At 37.2% G+C, this 22,308-nt stretch overlaps 1 protein-coding gene across 1 annotated transcript; it reads left to right on the top strand.

The window, feature by feature from the left end:
* The first annotated feature begins 3,285 nt into the window (after window positions 1-3,285).
* LOC141397867 (uncharacterized) lies at window positions 3,286-5,712 on the top strand. Its single transcript, XM_073974687.1, has 2 exons — window positions 3,286-4,959; window positions 5,025-5,712. The coding sequence occupies exon 1, from the start codon at window positions 3,530-3,532 to the stop codon at window positions 4,760-4,762; it is 1,233 nt and encodes a 410-aa protein (XP_073830788.1). The 5' UTR covers window positions 3,286-3,529; the 3' UTR covers window positions 4,763-4,959; window positions 5,025-5,712.
* Window positions 5,713-22,308: the final 16,596 nt, after the last annotated feature.

The raw sequence follows: 22,308 nt of genomic DNA, 5'->3' as shown, positions 1-22,308 counted from the left end.
CATATTTTTAATCAAAAATAAATAACAAATATTTCGCTTCTATAAAAAATATCTGTGTACAACATCTTTATTTAAGCTTCGCGAATAATATTTTAACGTTTTCTTCTAACTTTTGTGGATATTTCGCACAAAAAAAATTTGACAGCAAATGAAGACTACAACCTAACGTCAACTATTGGATTACCTTGTTAAATTCGCCTTGAGATGACATAACAGCACTAATACCTGAATTATTTTCTGATGTAAAAGGGCCTTTACATTCTAAATCCTATGAAATCATAGTAGACATCTGCCATGATGCAACACATAAGGTGGAACAGTAAAATATAGATACTCTGACCTTCCTATCTAACATAGATTCCATTGTCCTATTCAACTTTGCCAAGCACCTATCCTGGCTTTGACAAGGGTCTATTTACTCAACTCATCTTCATGTCTAATCCCAACGAGCAATAAGCACAAACATCAACAACATTCATCTTCATCACTTCTTCATCAACCTCATCATCATCTTACCACACTGTTATCTTTACATAGTTACATCATCTTTAATACCTTACTCTCGATCATCATCTTTACCTGACACTCAGCCTTAACTCATCTGGTCTGTTCCTTTACTTTTGAAAATGGTAAAACCGGCGAAAGTACTAAAAGTTGCAAACTGCTCTCATGTGAATTGTTTGTTGTCTGAAGTAAAGGAACGCTTTTTGTGTAAAAAGTGGTAAAACTTAAAGATTCTTGTAAAGGAACAGAGCTATAATCTCTACATATACATATTTTCATCTCTAATTCATCAACCTCAACATCATCTTACCACACCATCAACCCTACATATTCACCTCACCAGCGCCATCATCATCTGTACCCTCATCATCATCTTACCACACCATTATCTTTACATCTTTACATCACCTTCATCACGTTTAATCTACCTAGGATGAACACAATGGACTAATGGCCTCCGAGTAAAGTAGTCAACTAGACTATTACATGTCTGCGCATCCTTAAATCTAACCTAACCTAAGACCAGAGGATTTCACCCAATCAAAATCATTGTTATCGTGAATTGATCGTATAAAAACGTAGACAAAAACAAGTAAAAAAAGTACCAATCGGCTTTGCCGACAGAGATATGCCCTAAGCCTGTGTGAATTGAAACTTATCTATAGGCAGATCAAAGTCATTTCAGATTTTGTGGCCCGTTTTGGATGAACGAATTTGCCGACAAAAGTATATATATTAGTGCGGGCGATTTGTATGGAAAGAAAAAAACCTTAAAGGGGGCGTCGCGCTTCTGATTCCTGAGATTGAACTGAGCAAAAAGTCTAATAGAGCATATGTCTACGGTGAAAATCGAGCCTCCCGACGTTTTCTTGAAGTTTTGTATCCAAGATCTTGGATATTTTGGTATATAACAGCCAAACCATTGAGATTTTCGATACAACACAAAGCATTTTTTGAAATTTGAAGAAAAAAATATAGTTGGTTTGAAGCTCAAATGTGTTGCGGAGGATGTACTTGAAGGAATGGATTGTTATAGTCCATTTTGGAAGTGGATCTTTTTTTTCTGATTTATTCCTTTTGATGTCAGGTAGCATGGACTTGCCCACGAAAAACATAAATTCGCTTAAACAGGACCACAAAGAATAGCATCGGTATAATTTTGCAAAGGTTCTTCGAACAGATCCTAAACTACGTTTAAACAAAAATGTTGAACTTTTGTGGGGGACGTACCCTAAGGAAGACCGATTTCTGAAGTAAAACTGCATTTGGACAAAATATTAATAGATCAAGGGTTTGGACGGTTGCTCCGTCCAGCAGATATAGCGCGTACTATTTTAGTGAAGTTTTTTTTAACATTTGGTGGTGGTGGAGATACCGGAAGGTGTGAACCGACAGTAACAGTCTTCAAACTTAAACTTAGTTTGGACTAAATATTACGAAGCCCAAATTTTAGACGGAAACGGCTGACCCGTTCGAGAGTTATCGTACGCATAGTGCCATAGGGTTTTTACAGTATTCAGGAAGTATGGACCTGTCCCTGAAAAAACTTGCAGCGTCGTCATGGGGGCAGCGAATACAAGCTGTTACAACAAAGATAAAAGCGATTCGAAAGCAGGCCTTATTAAAATAAATTTTTCCAAAATTTATTGTGGGAGGTACCTGAAGGAGTTGACATACATAGTCCATATTCAAGACCATCGATGTCTCGTAGAAATATTACGATGTGCAAAGTATGGACCAAATCCGTTACTGCCTTCAAGAGTTACCTAAAGGAATGGACTAATATGACTCATCTTCGGACTTAAACTAAGTTTAGACAAAATATGGCCAAATTTTAGACCGAATCGGCAGATCCGTTTGAGGGTTATCGTGCGATCCAACCACTGCACATTGTGCCATAGGGGGTTTTTACACTTTCTGGCTATTTTCTCAGGAAGTATGGATTTGCCTTTGATAAAACTTGTGCCTTCGTAATGGTGGCAGCGAATACAAGTTGCTACAATAAAAATCAAAACGATCCGAGAGCAGGTCCTAAAGTGAACTTTTCCGAAATTTTGTGTGGGAGGTACCCGAAGGAGTGGACCGTTAGAGTCCATATTGGAACCTCGTCTATGTCTGGTAGAAAATTCACGATGTGCAAAGTATGGACCATATCGGTTGCTCCCTTCAAGAGTTATCGTGCGCACAAATTTTTTGAACATTTTCTAACTTTTGTGCGGGAGGTGCCTGAAGGAGTGGACCGATATTACACATCTTCGAACTTAAATTAAGTTTGGACAAAATATTTCGAAAGATAAATTTTGGACATCGGCTTATCCGTTCCAGACTTATAGTGCGCACCAGCCAGACAGACAGACGGACGGACATTGCTAAATCGAATCCAAATTGTCTGAAACTGATTTCGTCCAAACATACTTGGAGTCTGAAACCGTTATTTCGATGAGGCACATTCTGCCCGTATGAACGTGTATATACCCTCGTTAGCATAAATACTGAGGGTATAATAATAGCTAACTCGAAAGATATTAGCTCTGTTCCAGAACTAAAAAGTTTTTACAATTTTTACCACTTTTACACATTTTGCGTTCCCGTACACAAAATTTATATGAAAATCGTTTACGACATTTACAACTTTTACGACTTTTACCACTTTATAAAGTACGGGAAGAGGCCAATTATTCTACCCTATAAAAGGAACTTTTTATTCTCCAAAAAGTACAAGGAACAAAGCTACTAACAACTCAAATTACCTTCAATACCATCGGCGTCATAACGCAACCAAGTGAACAAATAACGGTGTCGGCGTTATATCTCCTGTTACATGGCATTGGTCTCTTCAAAATAAAGCAACATTCCAAAACAAAACAAAAAGAAATCACATCAATTGCAACGTTGTCATCAAAAAGAATTTACATCAAGTCCATGCAACATAGTGTGGAATAAGCGGCAACGGCAGCAGTTAATCTTATTTTTACATCCATTTTTCGACATTATTATGGATTATTAATGTAAAAGTAACAACAAAATGGAGTACACAACAAAACTTTTACTTTTTATCAGTGTGTGGGGGGTCACAAGTCAAGTGTTTTTGGTCGCAGCTCTGGAAGATGTTAAAGCCAATACTACCACTGTATCGATGAACCAGGCAAACGAAACAAAAACCATAATCGAACTTAACAACAAGGATGTTACAGTGATTACAGGAGCAGCTTTGAAACCACCACAAATACCATTGACACAATTGTTAAATGACTCAAATACCACAAAGGAAGCTAAATCCAGGAAAGTGACACAAGTGAGTAACTATACGGTGAATGGTTTGGAAAACAATAAAACCGAAATGGACAAAAAGTCTTCCACTTCCAAACCAACTGTGGCACCACCTAAAATAGCCAAAGTTGGCTTACAAGTTGCGGAAGGTACTTTTATTGATTTGCCGAATGCTGTCCAGAATAATGGAAGTAATTTAAATCAAACTAATAATGCGGTCATTGCCAATAATAAAGTCAAAGATCTGCCTAGTGAGGTAAATAAATCTGTAGCGTCGTCGTCGTCTGTTGTAGATGATAAAGTACACTTGACTCATGTCGATAAAAATAACACAATTATAAATAATACAACTACGGCAAATGTAACCGGCAGCACAACAACAACATCGGCACCACCTCCTGCTGTCAACGTTCCCATATCGTCGTCAACAACTACAACAAAAGTGCCAACAATTGTTGAGAAAACAAATGCAAGCGCAAGTAATGCAGCAACAACAACAACAGGCACAAGTACCTCAAGTGGGGCAACGGGAATAAATATTAATAAAAGTATTAACACCACAATTCCAGCAACCAGCAGTACTTCGACCACCACCACAACGACAACAACAACTACCACGACGACCACCACCACTACAACTACACCTAAACCCAAAAAGCCCACAGTCACCTATGGTGTTGAGGATTTCCCTGATTTAGATAAACAAAATCCTGTCTGGGTTAATATAACCAAACAGCAACAACAGCAGTCATCTTCCAATAAATTACCCTCCCCCGAAGCCCCTTATGCTCAACCCTCTCAAGAGAATTTCAATCACAACAGCTTCCATGGTGGACGTGATTATATTCTTCCCGTGGTCTCAATGATTTTTATAATACCCCTAGTTATTGGTGTTCTGATCACAACCTATCGCAGATTCCGTGATTGTTGGTCCACCCGACATTATCGTCGTATGGATTTCTTGGTCGATGGCATGTACAATGACTGACGACGGCATCATCAACAGCCGAGTGCAGATGAACGCCATCATCAACAGCATCGACAGCATTTGTTGGGAGTGGGGAAACAGGGTGAAGAAGAGGATGATGATGAAGATGTTTGGGATATATCACAAATTGCTTAGCAGTGTTCCAAATGTGATATATTATATAATTAAGAAGTTGGATAATATTCTCTAGATATAGGGTGAGGATATGTGCAATTTTCAATTTATAAAACAAAAATATTTAAAAATAATTTTTACATTTTAGTTACCACCACACAAAAGTAATAATGAAACGCCGCCACATTTTTGGAGTGAGATTTTATACCCTGGGTTCTTGTTCTTACCTAATTTAATTCCCTACAACACCACTACTCGACAATATTCCCTTTATTTTCTTTCCCTCCCAATTCTATTTACCACAATACCACTTTGCAATATTCCGTTTACCACTTTATTAATTTCATCCTTCTTGGAAACTATTTACCTACCCATAGTCATAGTTAAGCACATACCGCGCATAAGGATAGGATAAGCAATACAATTGTATTTGAAATGTAATTGTTTTTTTTTTTTAACACACAGAAATTTGAGAGGCCAAATTGTATTTTATTTCCTTTACTCTTTTCTGGTTTTATCCTCATAATCTGTTAAAATTTTAAAAAACAAAAATGTTCCATTTATATATTTTTTCGACTTTTAGTTGTGCTATAGCCCTAAACGAATGAAATGAAAAACAATTATAGTATTTAATAGGATTATTTTCTCCTTTTTTAAGGGAAATAGCCCTGTAGTTATGTAAGTATTCATTGTATAGCATTTGAAACCGAAACAAAAAACACAAAATTATATAAATCCCATTAAGAATAATATTTTTGTATTATAAACACCACACATAAAGTTGATTGAACAATAAAAAAGCATATATGAACGGATTCAATTTAAGTGAATAAAAATATCGAATTTTTCCTTTGTTCCTCTTACGAGCCTAAGGCTGCTACAAAGCATCGTCATGGTCGGAACCGTACAACATCCGTGTTCGGGCCAGCGTCTTCCACCTCATACATATGTTTGTATTTGTATCGGTTTTATACTGTCAGCCTTTAGGCTAAAGAGGGTGGCTGACTTTCGAAACGTCGGTTGCTTTGTTCAGGTCTACACTAGATTGACTTCAATGGAATAATTTTATGAAATTAGGCGCTCTTAGATCGAGTTCCCCACTACAGCAATTTCATAAAATTACTTTAGTATGGAAATTTCATGAGATTTGTTTCTTGACAAAAGTTCCCGGTCCACACCTAGATTGATTTCATTAAAAAAGTTTAATGAAATTATGCGGAAACCCAATTTTCGAAATCCTGCAGCGTGACTCGCAGAACAGCGAGATACCCGACATCCCCAGATGATCCACTCATACCAACACTGACGGAGAAGCTGGATACCCTTGTAAACAAACACCACAGAGAAATATGGATGTATCATTTGGATAGTTGTGAAGCTGGTTAACAATAACTTTCGGTAACCATTAAAAGTCTATCAGGAGCCAACAATATGAAGGATAACATTGCTGTAAATTTCGGCGGTTATGCCAAAAATGCCCTTTAAATTCTGCCAACAATTTATTGTGACCCAACAGGACCAGAAGAATGGTTCTCAGAAAAACCAACAAGTTTAAGAATGATACTCCCCTCCTATTAACCACGAATTAGGTTAACGCAGCAATCAACAAGGACATACCATCTAGCCTTACGACAGTACCGCATAATAATGTTCATGCTTAAACATCACGGTCAAACCGAAAAGAGCTACATAGCGAACATCCTAACACTCTCTTTATAAACCAGTCAGTGATTCCAAATGTTTGAAAATGGCCAGAATTATTCCTCTGCCAAAACCGGATAAGGCTACAAACTGTGGAGAATCTTTTGGGTCAATAACCCTTCCATCACGCTGGAAAAAAGTTTTTGGAGCCCGTCTTTGTCACCGACCATGACCAAAAACTAACAACTGCTCAGCACCAACATGGATTCAGAAAGGCGCAAAGTACAGCCTTCACAGATGTCGTCAACAATATAGCAAATGGTTGAAACCAGACAAGATCTGTCGTGAAAACATTAGTCGTTGCCTTGGATTAATCAGAGCATTCGACACAGTCGATCACGCGATATCCTCTAGTCTACGTGTAATTACAGAAACGGCAACGTTGGAGGCAAGAAATTAAAGAATAGGAAGTTTAGAATGGGTTTACAACAGGACGTAGTCATTTCGCCACTTTTATTTAACCATTACCTCTCAAAACTACCCGCATCTCCAGATGGCGTTATACTAGTCTCATATGCAGACGACTGCACAGTAACAGGACGTAGTCATTTCGCCACTTTTATTTAACCATTACCTCTCAAAACTACCCGCATCTCCAGATGGCGTTATACTAGTCTCATATGCAGACGACTGCACAGTAATGACTAATGAACATCAATGAGCTAGATGAAAAACTGAACAACTACCTAGAAACTTACAACTATCACCAACAAAGTCCACAGCAACAATCTTCACATCTTGAACTAAAGACGTAAGGGGGCAAAAAACATCAAGATCGGAGACCTGACGATTCAAATCATCCAAAACCTGAAGATCCCGTTGTTGTTACATATGATATGTTCATAAGTTTGTTTTTCTGCTTAATCTGGATCTGGATCTATCTCTAGTTTTAGGAAGCCACAAAGCTACTGGAGCTCGAGAGACTCGTACCGCCCTATATCCCTTCCTGCAACTGTATCAATGGTTTTAGAATCCATATTGCTTGAATAAGCTTTTCCATCTTGCTCCACATCAACATTTCGAACGGCCTTAATCAGAGATGACCACCCACGGCAGCGGGTTCTTACGTACCGGATTGACCCGAAACCAAAAGTGTTTCGGCCAGCGGCTGCCAACCCAGCATTATATCCTGCTACAACAACAACCCAAACAGAACATTGAGGCAGCACTCGATCTGTCCAAGGCATTCGACACGTCGGCCATTCAATGCTGGTTTTCGACATCATGAGGGTTATTTAAGGTGAAACGGCGTAAAGACAAAGCTCGCGCAGAATTTTCGTTTAGATTAACCCCTCATGAATTCAATCCTTCATAATGATGTCAAACGTTGGTAGGAAAACCTTCGTTGAATTCCGAAGTCAAAAATCCAAGTTCCGCAAGTTTAAAATGGGAGTACTGTCTCCATTTTTTTACATCTACTTTGCTAATATCCCACCTCCACCAGCAGACGTAAGAGCTAACATTTCCAACTATTTAGCCACAATCACACATTTTTTCCGGGATCACAATCTAAGGTTATGATCCGCAAATTGTCCTTATTCACTTCATCGGCAGGAGAAGTCCATATACTGCTAGATATTTTCCTTGATGACAGGCCTATCTCCACTATTCATAATTCAAAGACCCTTGGGGGTAGTCTTCGACAATATTCTCCACTTCTATTTGCAAACCAGCCACATTAATCAGAAGATGACAACCCCACGGCAGTGTCTTCTTTAGTACCGGATTGACCCAAAACCATATTGTTTCGGCCAACGGCCGAATTGCTACGGGTTGCCCCCAGATGGCAAATGTGGATGATTTTCACGAGGCGACCAGGATACTGTCAGTCAGGTAACATAATTGGTCTGTTCCAGTACTGCAAGAATCTACTAATTTTTACTATTTTTTCCGATAACATAAAGGAAAAAATGTTATCGTAGTAAAAAATAGTAGCTTCTTGCAGGATCTGGAACAGAGCAAATGTGTTGCTGTCTAGTCAGTTCCTGATGGCTTGTTATCAACCTGGAAGATGCACCAACTAGACGTATCCATCAGGACTTCTGGTGCTATCGTGAGGGCATCCAATATGTCATTTAATCGAACTCTTTATTTTAGTGATTCGGCTCTGCATCTAACTCCAAGTTCAGAAAGGACGCCCCGTGTTGATGATCCACAAACTAGATAAAACGGTTTTCTCTGGCCAATCTCGTACATTGAACCGACCGTCGCGAGATTGACATCCACCAGTAATTTCGGACAATGAGCGAGCGGTAACTCTTAATGCAAACTCGTTCTAGACCGTCACAACAATGTTTCGTTTACAGTTGTATTCTCAACTCTTACAGAGGACGCGTTGTTCCCCGTACTCTTAATAAGTTCCCATCCTGTATCCTTCTATAACCAACTTGTTACAATGAAGAACGTACGTACGTATCGCCAAGTCCACACGGCTTGTGTTACGACACCACTTATAGAGAAGTTTTACATGGCTGGAATACTCAGGAAATGTCGCCTACATTAAGCTGAGGGGTATTTTTAGTCCTGTCAAAATGGGTATTCGTATAAGGGGGAAATAGCAATAATGCCCACAAAGCTGAATTTTTGTGGAAGGCTAGGGTTTGACATTAGAAGTAAAAATACCAATCGATCCCATGTGTGCAAACGAAGATATTCTGTGTCAAAGGTAATTTTTTGGTGGACTTATTCAGTTTTTATACCCTCCACCATATTATGGAGGGTATATTAAGTTTGTTTTTCTGTTTGTAACACATCGAACTTATCGTTTGCTACCATATGAAGTACATATATATTCTTGATCAGGATAAAATTCTAGGACGATCTAGCCATGTCCGTCTGTTGGAATAACTCTAGCATTCGCAATAATTGAGCTAGAGCGCTATATTTTTGCACCCGGGTGTATTTTTTACATAGGCAGGTCAAGTTCGAAGATGGGTTATATCGGACTACATTTTGGTATAGCCCTCATATAATGGTACCTTCCGATTTTCGGTATTTTGGGGATTTTAGCTATTTTTTGTTTGACCGAACTACCTGTAATTTCACGTTTGCGGTTCCCAGTGGTCACAAAATATGTCCACTAAAAACCGTCAATATAGGTCCATGTTTTGGTATAGCCCCCATATTACGGTACCTCTCGATTTTCGGTATTTTGAAGGTTTTAGCTAAAATTTTCGACCGATCTATGAATTTGTAAGTCGACATTTGAGGTTCACAGTGGTGACACAACATGACCAGTGTCGCCGAATTTAACGATTTATCGTCATTTTGAAAATTAGTTGGCCCAAAATTGACGATTTTATGGCCTGAAATTACGGTGTTACACGTAAGCCAAAATTTCATGAAATAAAACATGATAACTATAGTTGTGTTCCAGAACTAAACATTTTTACACATTTAACCACTTTTGCACATTTTGCCCAAAAATGCGTTCCACCAAAAAAGTTGCAAAATGTTCACTTCTCTTTAAACAAAAATGGCGCCGAATAGCTTTCTCCTTAGAAACTTTTTACATGACAAATTTGGGCGAACAAATTTTGCAACATGTTTCCCGGCTCTGATTGGCTGATACGAAGACTTTAACATTTGCGCTAGTTTTTTGACGTTTCGGCCATTTTGCCGTTCCCGTGTATTTTGAAATGTGTATCTGGAACTAGTTTTTGTCAGTTTGCTCTTTTAACACTTACAATTAAAAAATTCCACCGACAAACATGGTCACACTGTCAATCAGGCGATATTTTAACAAACCTGTTATTCCTGTCAGTGTATTTAAGTGAGATTAACCCAACAAACCAAATGTCAGATGTCCGACACATCGGAACAATTTCGGAAGCAAAATCGTTCAGATTTCGTTCCGATTTCTCCACGATTTTTCGTAGGGGAATTCGTTCAGATTTCGTTCCGATTTCGGAGAGAATTTCGGAAGTAAATTTCCCTTCGAATATGCTAATGGTTTTCTTCCGATTTCGGTACGAATTCGGATCGATATGTCGGAAACAAATTTCCCTTCGCACAACAACCACTTTTTGTAAATATCTAACAAGCAACATTGTAGTTTGTTGTCGAAAAACAAAATGGTTAGTTATAAAATTCGCATATACAATTTGTCAATATTTTAATTATAAATGCAACATATAATAATTAAAGCTACTGCTGATAGACTCAACATATTCGTGGGAAAATGCGTCTTTTGTTTGCAGGCAGGTCAAGTTCGATGATGGGCTATATCGGTCCACGTTTTGGTATAGCCCCCATATAACGGTACCCCCCGATTTACGGTATTTTGACGTTTTTAGCTAAATTTTCAGACCGATTTAGCTATAATTTGACATTTAGGGTTCTTGAGTGTCAGTAAACTTATATAACAAAACTTGTGGACATAGGTCCACGTTTTGGGGTAGCCCCCATATAACGGTACCCCCAGATTTACGGTATTTTGACGTTTTTAGCTACATTTTCAGACCGATTTAGCTATAATTTGACATTTAAGGTTCTTATGTGTCAATAAACTTATATAACAAAACTTGTGGACATAGGTCCACGTTTTGGTATAGCCCCCATATAACGGTACCCCCGATTTACGGTATTCTGACGCGTTTAGCTTCATATTCAGACCGATTTAGCTATAATTAGACATTTAAGGTTCTTAAGTGTCAATAAACTTGTATAACAAAACTAGTGGACATAGGTCCATGTTTTGGAATAGCCCACATATAACGTTACCGCCCGATTTCAGGTATTTTGACGTTTTAAGACACATTTCTCGACCGAATTAGCTATAATTTGATATTTAGGGTTCTTAGTGTCCAAAAAACTTATATTCGAAAAAATTATAAACTTAGGTCCACGTTTTGGTGTAGCCCCATATAACGGTACCACCCGATTTTCAGTAATTTGAAGATTTTAGCTACAATTTTTAATCAGAGTAGCTGTAATTTGACATTTGAAGTTCTTAGTGGTCACAACACCTCTCCATCAAAAATTGTCAACATAGGTCCATGTTTTGATATAGCTCCCATATAACGGTACCTCCCGATTTTCAGTAATTTGGCAATTTAAGCTACAATTTTTAACCGAACTAACTGTAATTTGACATTTGAAGGTTGTAGTGGTCACCACACATCTGCATAAACAATTTTCAACATAGCCCCAATATAACGATACCTCCCGATTTTCGGTACTTTGAGGATTTTACTTAAAATGTTTAATCGAACGTAGGTCCATGTTTTGGTATAGCCCCAAAACAAACCTCCCGATTTTCCGTACCTTAGCTTTATTTGTTGGACGAACTTCCCGTAATTTGAAATTTAAGAGCCAACAAAAATTGTTCACTTAAGTTCATATTTTCGTATAGCCCACATATGGGGGTACCTCCGAACTAGCTGTTAATGACATTTGAAGTTCCCACGTAATGTACCGATTTTCGGTATTTTGAGGATTTTAGCTACAAGTTTTAACCGAATTAGGTGTTATTTGACATTAAAGGCTAATATCAAAAACTGTCGACATAGGTCCATGTTTTCTTATAACCCCTATATAACGGTACCTTTCTACCCACCAAAAATTGTCAACATACATAGTTAGATATAGGCACCACAAAAATGGCCTCCCGAATGAAGCATTTTATGTACATTATCTGGCATTTTAACGTACCCACATAAAGTTGGGGACAGGAATGAAAACTAATTATTCCATTTTAATTCAGAATATTTTATGGTGGAGGGTATGAAAAGTTCGGCCAGGCCGAACTTAACGCTTTTCTACTTGTTTATCTTACCAAGTATTTCTGCCCCAACTCCCAATCTTCAGCATGTAATGTCTTCCTGCGTTTAGGAAGTTTATCATCAGAGCTTTCCGAATCTCTGTGGGAACTAGACCCATGACACCATCTTCTAATTCCATTCCAAATGCATACTGCTCTTTGTTAGCAAAAACCATGATGTCTTCTTAGTTTAATAACATTTCAATCAATTACTTTTTTAGAATCATTTAATAATATAAACATTGCACTTACCCGTCCGTTAAAAGGTATTACTTTATTGAATTCAGAATACAAACTAATTTCGTTATGTGAATAAATGTCCCTAGAGAAACCACAAATTACCAGTTGATAAAGTTAAGTAAGTTATACGACTAAAACAAAGAGTAAAATTTTGATTTTTTGTTACAAATTTTTTAATATATGAGGTATTTGAACACATACAACATCCCAATTTGTATCAATGAAAAGGCCAGAAGCCCATCTTTCATAATTAGTTCGCTTATAGGGGAAAATAGATTTAAAATGTAAATTTTCGTTGCAATATAGAAATTATCAAATTTTTGTTCAAAAGTTTGGTCCACAGGCTCCGCCAAATATCATCCGATTATTATTCAAAGGTTTAGGCTAGTTATTTACATTGTACCCCAACCATGGATGACGTTAAACATTATATCTGAACTACATTAGATGTAGTATTTTTTTAAAGTATAAATTTTCCTGTGGACTTATATGCTGTTTATATTAGAGCTTTTTGGGGGGTTAACCTTCATTATCGGGATTTGTTTGACGTATATGTAATGGAATTGACATTTAAAACCCAGTGGGTTTGTTAAATCCGGTTATATATAAACGTACTATTATGACCTTTTCGTACTCAAATTTGTACGTTTTGTGGACTTACGACCTTTTCCGACAAGGGCAAAACATATAGAAAAACGCGACATACTACCATTTTCTTTTTATCATACGACGTGTTTTGACTTGTACTATCATTCTGTAACAAAAACGCGATTTCCAAAAAAAGTGGACTTACGGCATTTTCCGACGGAGCAGACGATATGCTTATTAAAAAGAATGCTAATGTTAATGATATGAAAAGGATATCGTTCAAACTTGGAGTTTCGGCAAGCTGGTATGAGGAAATGTTTAAACCGTGCTTATGGCCGTCTGATGTTAAAGTTCGACCGTTTGAAATTCTATCTAAATGATTTTCTTGTCATGTAATTTTCATTAGAGATATTTAAATAATATGCGATTTGTATATATGTATATATATTAATTAGCATTGTCTGGAAAGAATTAAGATTGCCATTGTTCCAATATGTCAATTGTTCGAAGAAACTGCGGATGCTAGAAACAAACATTTTGTTTATATAGACAACAATACACAAGAACATTTTCCAGAATTGACTGCAATATGGATATTTTATATAGGCTACTTCTTACCTCGGATCCTTTCTTATCATCAACACTTACTCTGTCCAAGAGAAATAGGCAACATTTTACAACAACTGCTTCGTCGTTATTACAGGACCATCTTTAAAAACTCTCATTAAATTGTGTAGCTGTATCTAAATCTGGACCAATTCCCAATATTTTCTGTAGAGTTAGTCTTTAGACCGAAAATATGATTTGTGCCAAATTTTACGTCAATAGGACTACAAATGAGCTTGTTAGGAGTTTTAATCAACTTTTAACATACATTTCCCCTCTGTGCACCAACTGATTTCAGTTTCGGTTGTTTCAATTGGTATATATCATCAACGAAAAAAGATTATAATAAACTTAAATATAGGTTCACATGATTTGTATTTTCATAAAAGTGCATGTGTTTATGTAACAAGGTGTTACACACATAAATGACAAAACATATATGCATGTATTCACATTTGTGTATATATTAAGATGCCCTCATATAAACATAGATGTAACTTCATCACGTGCTATAAAAACACCATCTTGCTATTGAAAAGTGTATAAACACCTACACCTATTAAACAGTGGGCTGGATGGAGAGAGCCCAGCGGGTTTCAGGTGAGAAAGTAGTCTAAATATTTATCTTATTTTCTTCTTTTCTTTGATAAAACTAAAACATCGGCTAGCAACGAATCCTAAACTAAATGAAAGAATTTACACCCAAAGAAAATAGGTTCGTTCGTATAAAAACTAGTGGCGTGTTTCTCTAAGACAATTCGAAAATAAATTCGTTCGAACTACTATCAAACTAGATTAGATTTTGATTTTGATTTTAAGAGTTCAACACATACAAAGAAGTAGTTTTTGTGGTTCTAAAAAATTCTGAAATAAGCAAAAGACGTGAAAAAGATGCGAAATAAACTACACGTTAACCATGCTAATACTACGTTTACATTTACGAAATCGAGTGGACTTCAACTGTCAATTCCTTTGGGTATATGTCAAATGAAAAGTCATCTGAAATAAATTGGATTTCATTAGACCAGGGACGTAGCCAGGATTTCATTTCGGGGGGGGGGGGGCCCACCACCAAAATTTTGAAAGTTCATGTTAGCGAAAATGTCTTATTTAGCAAAGATGTAAACCTTATTTTAGACTTATTTTACTGATGAAATAATTTACATTACTATTTTTTAATTCAAATGGCGTAAAGCTTCTTGGCCAATTTTATCTTGTTTTTAGAATTTTTTGACAATATATGGTCAAAACAATGAATATATTAATAATCCCATATATTTTTGGGCGTATCATTTATCAAATAATTCACAACTACAGTGAATGTTATGAAATTCAGTGATATCACTTCGGTAAGACCAAAAAAACGAATACAATCGGAAACCTTAGAAATATTATAATATTTAATTTTCAAATATCTTACATTATAATTTTCAAAGATATGCAAAAATCCGATGTCTACTTATCACAAACAATTTCTGAATGCCGAGAACCTATGCTGAGCAATAGTTAGTCTATCCATCAAGAAATTCTAGCACCTAATCGCGGTTATGTAAATGACAAATTCTGTCGCCAAATCGTGCATCTGTCAATAGACGTCCAATCGTCGGGCTTCACTTGTAGAAATTCTGGTTTCCTATCCTGGATCTTCTCATAAATTGATCAGGAACAAGGGAAACTCTGGAATCCAGTCTTAAATTCTTTTAAAATGAAATTATGTCGCCCAATCCAAGGTCTATAGCTGTATACATTCTTTTAGCAAAAATGCATAAACACAATTTTTCCCAATCTAAATTTTTTATACTCTCAGCCTTTAGCCAAAATGTGCCTCATTGAAATAAAGGCTTTAGGGCCAAAGTGTGTTTGGAAGAAATCTGTTTCAGAAAACTTGGAGTCGACATAGCTATGTCCGTTCGTCTGGGTAGCTGCCTGGAGAGCACGACAATTCTCAAACACATCAACCGATTCTGTCCAAAATTTGGCCTTCGTGATATTTTGATCAACTTCGAAGATGGACCAAATCGATCTACTCTTTCGGCAAACTTCCGCAGAGTATTTCAAAAATTTATTTATTCCAGAGAAAATGGCCCGAAAGCTGTAAAGAACACCTAAGGCAATCATGTGTTGTGGCTAATGAGCACGACAACTTTCGAACCGGATACTGCGTTGATCCAAACTTTGTTTATCGCAATATTTCAGCGAGCCTTATATATACAAAATTAGAAGATGGTGCTTTTCGGTCTACTTCTTCTGGTATTTTCCTCCAAATTTCAAGAATTTTAGATAAAGTGGTATGCGGGAGTTTTCTTGAACGGAGCAACAGATTTGGTCCATACTTTGGATTTAGTAATATTTTTTCCAAACATAGTTTTTGCTCGAAAATGGGGTACCTCCCTCGCAAACCTTCAAAATAGTTGTTTAAGTGCAGTTTAAGGTGTATTTGAGGATCTTTAGAAATTTTTACTGAAGGTATTCCTTGTGTTTAGAGCGGTATTATGTTTTTCGTGGGCAAGTCCATATTTCCTGACATTAGGGTCAAAAGGTGAAAATTATACTGTTGCGAACTGAAATGACTGGTGGGCGCAATATCTTTTAATATGAATGACTGCCAAAACAAGATCTACTACCAAAATGAACTATATCGGTCCGGTCCATTTCTCCATACCTCCTCCGCAACACTTGTGATCAATGATACAAATCCATATTTTGTTTACAAGTTTATAAGTCCGAAAAAGACTACAAATTTCTGAAAATCTCCTACTACATAGTTTTTGGGTTTAAGGATTTTGGCTGTGTAGCCGCTATTCGATCTGTCTATAGATGAAAGGTTCAATTCACACAGGCACATGGTATATTCTTGTCCGCAAAGTCGAGTGGTACTTGTTGAGAATTTGACGAAGAAGAACCTGTTTCCGGTCAGTTTGCAGATTTCGTTTGTCGTCACAAAGTCCTTTACCGAAGGAAGTACTTATCAAAATACAATTGCTGTGGATTTCTATGACGCTTTCTTCTGGTTTTATTCAAAGAGTAATCGACAGATATATCGCTGAAGATGAAATTCATTGTAATTTTGAAATATTGGAAATAATATGTAATAAATCATCAATATATATAAAGTAGAAATTATAAATTATATTGAAATCGGTTAAGATTTGGATATAGCGCCCATATATATTTTCGGCCGATTTCATGTATTTTATGCATTAACACGCTATGTATGTCCTATTTCAATGAAATTAGGAGTGTGTGGCGGAATTGGGTCTAGAAATAAATTTCCTAAATTATACTGAAATCGGTTCAGATTTGGATATAACTCCCATATATATTTTCGTCCGATTTCATGTATTTGATGGACCAAACACGCTTTATATACCCGATTTTAATGAAAGTTGGAATGAGTGACGAAAATTGGCTTACAAAAAATTTATCAAACTATATTTTACCTTATTCGGGGTAGCGCGCTTCGGGTTCAGCTAGTAAAATATAAACATTGACCTCAAGCTCAATAATCTTGATTTTATTAACATTCGAATGGTCGAACAAAACATAAAAATTCGACAGAAAAATCCTTTTGTCCAATAGGCATTTACGACACTGCGGTGGAACAGAAATGATGTGTATCATAAAAAATGGTTGATGTAGTTTTTTTATTGCAAATTTCAAACATAATAAAGAATTTGTAAATGTTATGAATTTCAAAACAGTTCATTATAAAAACGTGTTAGAGAAAATATACAAACACTTAAATCCACAAAGATTAAGCAACGGTTTTATCAATTATTGTTGAATTGCTCTTATAAAAAATTTCAAAAACAAAATATCGCAAAAATGTTTTTTCTGCATGTTGTTTATAAGCCAAAGTATTGGACGTAATATGTTACAAACCTTCAATAAATACAAATAAACGTTTCGTTCTGAACTCAATAACACTTACAGTCAGCCTAAAATTCCGATTAAACGCTTAAACAACACCTTAAAACTTGCTCATTATTTGTATACTTTTAAATATGATGGACAATAAGTATACCAATGTAGTTGAATAATTCTCTGTAATACTTCCAACTACTTTACATATTTCTTGAACAATTTAAAACATTTTAAAATTTTATTCAAAAATTAAAAAAATGTGTAGCGTAAGCTAATATCTTACGGGATCGAAAATCATTTCGGGGGGGGCCCGGGCCCCCCGGGCCCCCCCCCCTGGCTACGTCGGTGATTAGACGTTTAAGCAGTGGAATTGACAGTTGAAATCGTATGTATTTCGTAAATGTAAGCGTTCTATAAGTCCTTATAAAAATCATAACTTCTGTCACGTAAAAAGATGAAGTTCAGAAGTACTTGCACTCATGACCTCGCTGGGTTCGAATTTTTGAGAAAAAATCTTTGAAAAAATTAAAAATCTATGAAAAATACGATCAGTCAATTTCTTGTGTTGTCACATTTAAAGGCTTAACCCGCAAACCGTTTAATTTATTTGTTTCATGTTTAATATAAAATCTGAATCAATTGAAAAAGTCCACTGCATGAACGCACGTTGGGCGCCGCCATCCAAAAGATCCATACAGGAGGTCTTACGAAGTCTTAAGAGGCCTCCAATATTATATGTCTTTATGATTTTTACTATCTCTAGGAGACCTAGAACAATTTTCAGGGGAGTTTTATATATAGAACGGTATTTAGAAGGTTCTTTTAGGAGGTTTTTGCCTACTGAAACCCCTTTAGGAGATCTACGGACAGAAGAAGATAGAAGACCACTCTAGGAGCTCTTACATCTATCGAAGATCATTTACGAGATATTCATCTATAGATAGAATACCCCCTAAGAAGTCTTCTAGAAGACTACTTTAGGAAGTTTTCTATCTTTAGAATATCATAAGGGTTTTGTGTCTATAGAAGATCTCTTGAGGTGATTTTCGGTCTGTGAGCTCTTCTATCTATAGAAAACCCGTTGAGGAAGTATTCTGTTAAGTATAGACCTCTCAAGGGATTTTTCTTTCTACAGAAGAGGTCTTTTATCTATAGAAGACCTATTTAGGCTGTTTTCTATATATAATATGTCTCTTCAGAACGTGTTTAGTCTATAGAAGACTCATTTATGAAGTCGTCTGTCTTTTGAAGACCCTAAAGGAAGTCTTCTGTCTCTAGTAGAGCTCTTCTACATATAGAAGACCCCATCAGGAGGTCTTCTACATATAGAAAACCTCTTCAGGTGTTTTTTGTCTCTAGAAAAGCTCTACTACGTACAAAGGTACCCTATAGGAGGATTACTGCCTACTGAAGTCACATTTAGGATGATTTCTGTCTATAGAAGGCGCATTAAGGAGTTTTATTGTCTAAAGAGAACCCGTTTAGGATGTCATCTATCTAAGAAAATCCCCTTTAGGATGTCTTATATCTAAAAAGTCACTTTAGGATGTCTTCAACCTATAGGAGGTCTTCTATTTATAGAAGGCCCCTTTATGAGATTGTCTATATGTACATATATAAAATACCAATTTAGGAAGCCCTTTATCTTTAGAAGACCCCCATTCGAAGTCTCCTATCCATGGAAGATAGTTAAGGGGTCTACTATCTAAAGAAGATCCCTTTAGGGGGGCCTTCTATCTAACAAAGCGTCCTTCTGAAGGTCTTCTATCAAACGAAGTCTCCTTCAGGTGGTCTTCTATCTATTTAAGGGCCCCTTATTGGGTCTTCTGGGTCAAAGACCGCTTTAGGGAGTCTACTATCTATTGAAGGGTCCTTTAGAAGATATTTTGTCTATAGAAGTCCCGTTAAGGAGATCTTCTGTCCGTCAAAGACCGCTCTAGGGGATCTTCCATCTACAGAAGACCCCTTTAGGAGGTCTTATATTTATAGAGGATCCCTTTAGGACACCTGGTATCTATTGAAGACAATTTAGGAGGTCTTCTATCTATTGAATGTTACTTTAGGACATCTTCAATCTATTGGATTTCCCTTTAGAAGTTCTTATATCTGTAGAAGACTGCTTTAGAAGAGCTTCTAACTACTGAAGGCGCCTTTAGGAAGTCTTCCATCAATTGAAGACTCCTTTAAGAGGTCTTCCATCTATTGAGGGTACTTTTATAAGATCTTCTATCTGAAAAAGGTCCCTTTAGGACGTCTTCTATTTATAAGATGTCTGATATTTGTAAAAGACCCGCTTAGGATGTATTCTGTTTACATATTCCCATAACATCCCCGAAGAGACACGGAAGACTTCTCTCATATCAATGAAGGCACCCCGAATCATGTTGGCTCAATGATATGGGACCTGCTGTTTATCTCCGAGTTCGAACGTCGTGTTCATGGCTCTGAGGCGATTTACCACCAATTTAGGTGTTCTGGTCAGTGATAAACCGCAGACCTTCAGACTGCAAGGTGGACGTGCTTACAATTGCAACACGGTGGCATCTATCTATCTGTATCTTCTATACTTGTGGAAGACCCTTTTAGGAAATCTTCTACCTGTAGAATACCGCATATGAGGTCTTCTTTTTATAAAAGAAGCCTTTAGGCGGTCTTCTATCAATATATAGAAGACCCGTTTAGGAGTTCTTCTATTAATATCGGCAGTTAGGGGGTCTTCTATCTATAGTACTCTTCTCTTTAGGAGGTCTTCCATCTATAGAAAACCTCTTTAAGAGGTCTTTTTTAAATAGAAGTATGTCTTTTTTTATAAAAAGACCCCTTTAGGGAGACTGTTATATATAGACCCGTTTAGGAACTATTCTATTAATAGAACACTCCTTTAACAGGTCTTCTACATACAGAATACCTTTTAAGGGATGCCTTCTACCTATAAATGACCTCCTCCTTTCTATCAAATATCTCTAGAAAAGTCTTTTATCTCCTTTAGGAGCTCTTCTACCTATAGAATACCCCTTTAGGAGGTCTTCTATCTATAAAAGTCCCATTTTGGAGGTCTCATAATTATATAAGGCCACTTTAGGAGGTCTTACAATTATATAAGACCCTTTTAGGATGTCAGCTAACTATAAAAGACACGCATAGGAGGTTTTCTGATAATAAACGACCCCTTTTAGTAGAACTTCTATTGTAGACCCCTTTAAGAAGTCTACTGAAGATCTCTTTAGGAGGTCTTCTACCAATCGATGACCCCTTTAGAAGACCCATTTTCCAACTATAGAAAATCCGTTTATAAGGTCTTCTGTTTATAGAAAACCCTTTTATGAGCTCTCCTACCTATAGAATACTCCTTTAGGAGTTCTTATATCTATATATTTTAAGAAGGTATTATAATTGTAGAAGGCCCTTTTAAGATGTCTGCTAACTATAGAAGACCCGCTTAGGACGTCTTCTATTTATAGAATACACCCTTTAGAATGCCGCCTATCTATAGAAGATCCCTTTAGGAGGTATTCTATCTACAGAATACCTCTTTATGAGGTCTTCTACCTAGCGATGACCCCTTTAGGAAGTCTCCTATATACGGAAGACCCCTTTAGGAGGTCGTCTACCAATCGATGACCCCTTTAGAAGGTCCATTTCCCTTTATGAGTTATTCCAACTATAGAAGTTTACAAGGTCTTCTGTTTATAGAAGACCCCTTTATGTTGTTGTTGTAGCAGTGTTTATTATTATGTTTTATGTTTGTTCTTCTGTTTAATCTGGCTCTGGGTCTATCTCCAGTTCCAGGAAAATGTCTGCTTCGATGGGATGTAGCCACAGATCCTATGGAGTTAGATGAGTAGGTTTGGCGGGGCAGTTGAAAAGGTGCTTTGTGTCGTGCGGGCCCATGCAGCATACTGGGCGACTGCAATATCCCGACCAAGCCAAAATTACTCTGGTTTGTCGTGGCAGCTGACGTACCTCAGCTGCGATAGATGGGGGGTGTACTCCGAGAACTTTATTCACACTATATTAGCTTATGGCCTCAGCAACTGCATCCGTGTGAATACTATTTAAACATGCTTCAAATGCCTGTTGATGTAGGGGTTCTATCATATATCACCCCACCTTGGGGAACTCTCTGTTTCACTCTACGTGGTTTGGACTTCTTGTTCTTGAATTCCACTTACTACTGGCGTTCACACATATAATTGAATATCCAACGTTTCAAGCTTGGCCGGAGGGATGTCTGCTCAATGTCCTCAAATAGCGTGGAGTGGCTGACTGTATCAAAAGTTGTTGATAAGTCAAGCGCCACCATCACTTTTCTATCACACGACCGTCTCTGGTTGAGTCCTTGACAAATATATGTGGTAATGGCGTGCAGCGCTGTTGTCGTGCTGTGCTGCTTACGGAATCCATGATCGGCAAATTGAAAACTTTTCCTGATACTGGGGATGACTAAGGCCTCAATGGTCTTTGCTACGGCCGACAAAAGCGACATCGGCCTGTACTATTCACTTTTGCTGACATCCTTACCGGGCTTCCGTATTGGGACCACCCTGTCCATTTTCCAGACTTTGGGAACAATGAGGGAGGCTAGCGACAAGTTGAGAACTTTAGTGAAATACTTCACTCACGGCTCATTCAGCTGCTTCAGCATTACCATGGAGATTCCATCAGGACCCAA

The sequence above is a fragment of the Musca autumnalis genome, unplaced genomic scaffold (assembly GCF_047663935.1).
Source record: "Musca autumnalis isolate F117 unplaced genomic scaffold, ASM4766393v1 scaffold_3, whole genome shotgun sequence".
Lineage (NCBI taxonomy): Eukaryota > Metazoa > Arthropoda > Insecta > Diptera > Muscidae > Musca > Musca autumnalis.
This window is presented reverse-complemented; position numbering and strand designations above follow the sequence as displayed.